Here is a 6,597-nt window from a genome sequence, read left to right as displayed (position 1 = left end):
GGGAAAGTATTCTCTGGGGAGTACAGACTTACTGAACACTGAGCATTTTCTCTTACTTTTTTTTCTTACTGTTCTGAATGTTCTTGCTATGCTAGATGGACCTTGTTTTGCCTTAAAGAGGGGAGGTCTAAGAGTTGGATTTCCTAGGTTTTCTTTCTGGTCTTGAACTTGGTTTTCAATTTAGTTTGTCTACGTGTAAAAACTGAAGTATTATACGACTTAGCCTCTTCAGGGAGTGTTCTAAAAAAATCTACTCACTACTCATAGTATTTTCATCTGTATGTAAAAATAGCGAGGTAAGTTTGTTCTGCAGATAGAGATGATCTGCTGAGTTTCTCCACTGAATTAGGCAAAACAAGTTACTGTGCATAGCCTGCCCTGTGTGTACCAAGGTAGCTCTTGCTGACTTACCAAGAAATACCCAACAGAACAATTATGAAACTTCCGCTTACTCTGTTTCTTGAATGAAGATAAAATGGGGATGAGACACAATTAAACTGACGAAAGGATCTGCAAAATGTAAGGTTTAAGTAAGTCCTTGTACATTTTTGCATGAATGAAGTAACAAGCACCAAATGTCAAAGTGCTTTCATGAGGGCTGCATGTATAAATTAAGGTCACAGGGAAGGAAGCTGCTTCTTTTCCCACTGTAATAATAGGGATGCATTTAGGCATCAAGGGTGGTTAACAATCTGTTTCATAGTAGCTGCTTTAGTCAGAATAAGAATACCTGCTGGATCACTGAAATGTTTTACAATTACGCAAACCAGACTGCCTCAAACAAAAGTCAGGTGACTGTGCTGGTGAGACAGCAATGTTGCTCAACCAGTAGCTTTTGTGGCATCTGAGTATATGGGCAAAGATTTTTTTTCCTGTGTGGTTGTCTGCAGAACACTGAGGGAATTTCTCATGAAAGATATTGGCAAAGTGTAGTAAAGAGGTGCAGTGAGCTCAGGGTGTACACAAGGGTTGGGTGAGTCTGAAACTTAAGTTCGAGTATGAAATGTAAGATGGAATAGTTTGTTAAATTTTGGCTTAAGTAGGTCTCAATACTTTGTCTCTAGCATTTTAGATAGTGTTCCCCAAGGAGAAAGCTAGCCAGTTTAACTTACAGTTGGGCCTGGGAGTATGTCACAAAATACTCCCAAACTTCAGGTCATCCAAAATAAGTCACTGTTCATCTAATGTTGTTGAGTGACAGAAGCTTTTATTCGTAATTGAGCTCATGCTGTCTTTGGGTATTGGTGTTTTGTGTGTGCATATATAAAATTGTTTGAGATCGTAACTAGGGTTCTGAGAGTAACGTAGCATTACCAAGAACTGGAGACCCTGCATGTTGCAGGTATCATGGCATAGGACGTTGACTTTTTTTTCTACTTAAGATATAGAATCCAAGGTAGCGAAATAATGTGTTTCTGCTTTAAGGTAAGTTAGGACTTGATCTCTTTTGTGTCTGTGCTTTTCAAGTATGGCTACTAGAAAGACCAGGTAAATAACACGTTGTTTTATTTGGATTTGTTTTTTTTTTTTTCCTATTTTAATTGTAGGAGTTCCATCTGGAATATGACAAATTAGAAGAAAGGCCTCATCTGCCATCAACCTTCAACTACAACCCTGCTCAGCAAGCCTTCTAAAGACTTCCCTTTTCTTGGGGTATGGCTGTCTCAGCACAATACTCAACATAACTGCAGAACTGATGTGGCTCAGGCATCCTGGTTTTAATTCCTTGAGGATCTGGCAATTGGCTCATGCGAAGGGTCACCATTTGAGGTCCTGCCTTACTAATTATGTGCTGCCCAACAACTAAATTTGTAATTGTTTTTCTTTAGTTTGAGCAGGGTCTGAATTTTTGGTTTTGTTTTATTTTTTGCCAGCAGACAAGCTTGGGTCTGTAAAGACAAGCGAGTACACTGACAAAAGTTTACCACTTAGTTTTCCAAAATGTAAAAACAAAAAAAAAGAAAAAAGACAAAAAATTAGACAACAAAATTTGCATTGTTCATTGTAGCACTATTGGTAATAAAAAATGTTTGTGCATTTTTATGTGAAGATCCTTCTCGTATTTCATTTGGAAAGATGAGCAAGGTTTGCTTCCTTCATTTTACTTCCCCTTCTGTTTTTGAAAGGCAGTTTTCGCCAAGCTTAATGCAAGAATATCTGACTGTTTAGAAGAAAGATATTGCCACAGTCTCTGGTTAGTTTCCAGAGTTGTGTATTACTGAGCTTCATCTTTCCAGAATGAGCAAAACACTGTCCAGTCTTTGTTACGATTTTGTAATAAATGTGTACATTTTTTTTAAATTTTTGGACATCACATGAATAAAGGTATGTATGTACGAATGTGTATATATTATATATATGACATCTATTTTGGAAAATGTTTGCCCTGCTGTACCTCATTTTTAGGAGGTGTGCATGGATGCAATATATGAAAACGGGACATTCTGGAACTGCTGGTCAGGGGACTACTTTGTCGCCCTGTGCACTAAAGGGCCAGATTTTCAGCAGCCAAGGACATCCATACCCAAGTGAATGTGATGGGACTTAAAGAAGTGAACTGAGACAATTCACTCTGGCTGTTTGAACAGCAGCGTTTCATAGGAAGAGAAAAAAAAAAAAGATCAATCTTGTATTTTCTGACCACATAAAGGCTTCTTCTCTTTGTAATAAAGTAGAAAAGCTCTCCTCACTGCAGTGTTGACTTTGATTTGAGATTGTGAAATTATTTCTTCAACAATGAAAAATGGAAAAAAAGTCGAAGTATTAAAACTATCGAGCTGTACAGTGGTTAAGACACTTGAAGAGTCTTTTTGCTGCTGACAAGTAAATTTATGAGAGAGTCTTATATTCTTTTCCACAGCGAAGCTTCCACAGCCAAAAAGTGTGGTTAACCTTGGTTTCAGATTCCCTCTCTATAATAGCAAATAATTTTTAGAAAAGCGGGTGGGTAACATTTCAAATGATAGAAAAACGCTTCAAGAATTCGTCACAGAAGAAATGCTTGGAAGAAGCCTCACTTAAACCAGAAACACATTTTATTTGATGATCACTAGTAACTGAACTTCCAGACACAAATAAACCTGAATATACACCGGTTCTGAAAATTATAACTGTTCTCTGGAGCGGAGGAAGAAAAATCCGAACTGTTTGGATAGTGTCCTTTCTCTTGATGTGACTGCCACTTCCCACTGAGTTGCCTGTGGTGATGCAAACCATTTCAAAATACCTGAAATTGCCAAAGCAAGAAAAGACAGCAAAACACATGTCACTGAATGGTGGAGGGGTTGTTTTTAGGTTTTGACCTGTTTTTCTATGTAGTGCTAAAACAGCTTGTTGACATGTATTGAATTATGCTGGAAATTGGACCGTTGATGGCTTTGTGATCATTCTCTATCAGGTGTATATCAATTTTAAATTCTACACTTTTTAAATATCTATTTTAAGATTATAGACTTAAAAATATAAGCCTATTGATTGTATTTTATTATTATTATTAAAGCAAACTGCTTTCTCAACTTGAAAGAAGAGGATGGTTATAATCCAGATGATGGCTAACACAACTGAAAAAAGGTGGTAGTTTTCTGTTTTTCTCAAATCAGAGCAGATACAAACATATTTGACTATTCAAAAACAAATTTATTAATTTTAAAAAGGACCGTTTTCCAAAAGCATCTTGCTCACTCCACAAGTAATTTACATTTTTTTGCTCTTGGGTCCACTGTGATCTTTATTAATTTTTTTAAGGATTCCTGAAAGGATGTTTACATCTTCAAATCAAATGTGGTTGTTCTATGGCCTTGGGGTTTTTTTAATGTCACTTTTCATCTGCATAGCCAATCTCATGGAAGTGAAGAACAGATATGATAAAGGGAGCAAGATAAGCTACAAGAAAAATGGTATCTAATACTACTAAATACCCGTGGTACTTCAAAAACAATTAAGCTGAAATCGGGAACCAAAGTTCTCCAGAAAGTTGCGTTGGTGATGCAGTAGCACTGAACTGCACAATACTCAAAAATGTGAGATGCTTGACTTTAGCAAACTTCTCACCTGTGAGCAAGGAACTGGTGCTTTTCTTCTTCCAAGGGGAAGAACCGTCTGGCTCTGGTTTGTCGATTAAATAAGCATATATGGAGACCTGAAAACCTGTGACTTAATTTCATGTTGCATTCTGGGTCAAAGCAGGAGAAGCATTTAAACAGAAAAGAAGGTATAAAATTGGAAGCACTTCTTAGCTGATGGCACATTAATTTAACAAATCAAGAAACAAACATACTGCCTTTTTTTCTGAAAGGAAGGGAAGCTCAGCGCTCATTCACACATATACTATGTGGCCAATGGGCAACTGAATTGAACCAGAGTTTTAACACTGACAATTAAGCTCTGAGGCTTCTTTAATGTGTGTTTACATTGCACTAACACGATGAATAAGGGGAGAGAACAGAATGCTATTTTTAAAATACATTTATTTCAGGTGGGTTTTTTTCCCTGTAATTACAGCATCGTACAACAACGTGGAAGGTAAGTTCTGCATGGTAGAACTGGTGTTCTTGGAAACAAGTGGAAGTGTTCCTATCTCCAGCCTGTTTAACTCACTCTCATATTCATCACTTCTTACTGCATTTAGTTTATAAAACTTTATTGAGTAGTTAGCTACAGTTTCTCTGGAAATCCACTGTCTTGAATTTCTAACCCCTAAAATGGGTTTCACCCACTTGATTATCCTTAGTATTGCAGAAAGCACTTGCAGTTGTTTAACAGTTATTACTCAAACCACCTGGCTCGTGGGAAGATCGAGGGTATGAGGAGTCAGGGAGGAAGGAGGTAAGGACACCCCACCTGCGTGTTTAAAAACAAACACAAAAAAACCCCACTCAGGGCTCAATCTCCTCTGTCTTAGTACCTGATGCCACAAATTGTTACGCATTTTAGGACCTTCATGGACTTGATTAATCTAATTGAAGACCCAGGTAATCCAGGGAAGCCTGGAGGTACTCACATGGGTAAAACTGTTTTGCACGTGACTGTGACCTCCATTGAAGTGTTGGCTGCACATATGTCAGGATTCATGACTAGCCGCACCGCTCTTTCACAGAGCTGGCACCTCTACAGTGCAAAGGTGTGTAGTAGGCAGACCGCTTTGCTGTGTGTCGTGTCTGAATCCTCTCCATTCCTGAGCCACTATTTTTTATACTTCTCTATTTCAAATTTACAGCTTCCATGAAAAAAAAAGGATACTGACGATGTACCTAAAATAAGAACTCGTGTATTTTAGTCAGGCTCTAAATTGTTCTTGAGGATACTTGCAGAGTGCCCAGCGACTCTCTTGACCATGCAGACAAGATAAACAGTCTTTGGAACCACCTAAGCAGTGCTGGAAAGTACAGTCCCACGTGCCTTGGAATGGATATTAAAGAAGGGTGTTCAATTCCTAAATAACACTGTTTTAAAGATAGTTTGTCACCTGAAGGGAACACATTTTTTTTTTTTTCCAATTAATTTCCCATAACTACTGATTGAAAGTATTTCTAGGGCTAGATATTGACTGAAACAGAAAAAGGAAGTGTGATTGCCAGCTGTCGTGCTCAAGGAGAGCTTCTGAATGCAGAGTTGTCATCCCAAGCATGAGGTAGCTATGGAGTGCTTTTGCTTTAACATACTGAATATAACAATTGCTTCGGTTGAAGCAAGATTTCTGAGTGTGCTGAGTTTTCAAATACTGTACCCTTTCATCATGCTCCTGAAAATTTGCTACTGCCTTAAAGTTACTAGTAGAGGTTGACTTCTGGAAAAGAATGCAGATTGGCTAAGCAGTTAGTCTGGACTGACAACTGATGCTTTCATTTTCGTACAGTATGAGAAGTAAAATGGTGTAAAGCCCTTTTTGCTTCTCTCCTCTGGCAAGTTTGCATGCTCTCATTTCCACAAACCAGAAAGCTTCTAGTGCTTTTGAAAGACCTGAGGAAATGCAGCTGGATGACTGTTTTTGAAACTGCGGTTTGAATTATTTCAGTAGGTTTACCTCTTGAAACCACTTTAGTGTTGGGAGTTAAACCTCATTGTTTTGAAAGCAGCGTTGAAGCACATCAAACAACAGTTTTGCATATTACTGATTCAGCCCACTTCAGAATTAGCACTGCTAAATGACCTTGCATATTATTTTCCTAGATTTCATTTTATTGTTTGCATTTCATATTCCCTTGTTGGTGTTAACATGCCGATACTGGATGTGGATATATGCCAAAACTTTCCAGCTGAAGCTGCCAAAATAATCTGTAAAATCACTTCTTTGAACTCTCTCTCGTTTAACAAACAATCTGATGAAGTAGCCAGTTTTCATGATAGCACCATCCTGCCTCACCTGTAAAACAGTCCTGATGAGGAGCAAAGGGAGGGCAGGCATCCTGGAGCTGCTCTGTCTGATGCAGACATCAGTGGAATTCTGTGGAGACTCTCTAGCTTCCTCTACAGCTCTTTTGGACAAAAGGGCTGTTTTGGTTGTTGCCCTGCTCCTAGGTGTGTTTCTAACAGCTTGCTGTTCTCTCCCTCTCTTTAAAGTCCCATTTGCTTTCTGGTGAGTATCACAGTTTTGGTTTC

The 6,597-nt window shown here is 38.3% G+C and overlaps 1 protein-coding gene across 1 annotated transcript in view; it reads left to right on the top strand.

The window, feature by feature from the left end:
• The window catches only part of CNOT2 (CCR4-NOT transcription complex, subunit 2), a 39,894-nt gene extending 37,204 nt beyond the window's left edge, over positions 1-2,690 (top strand). Inside the window, exon 15 of the mRNA XM_010139481.1 lies at positions 1,548-2,690. Within this exon, the coding sequence (XP_010137783.1) occupies positions 1,548-1,634 (87 nt within the window). The 3' untranslated portion in view covers positions 1,635-2,690. The remainder of the gene's footprint in view (positions 1-1,547) is intronic.
• The last annotated feature ends 3,907 nt before the right edge of the window (positions 2,691-6,597 follow it).

Source organism: Buceros rhinoceros, unplaced genomic scaffold (genome assembly GCF_000710305.1).
Source record: "Buceros rhinoceros silvestris isolate BGI_N320 unplaced genomic scaffold, ASM71030v1 scaffold28027, whole genome shotgun sequence".
Lineage (NCBI taxonomy): Eukaryota > Metazoa > Chordata > Aves > Bucerotiformes > Bucerotidae > Buceros > Buceros rhinoceros.
Note: the sequence above shows the minus strand (reverse complement) of the source record. Positions and strands in the feature narration are given on the sequence as shown.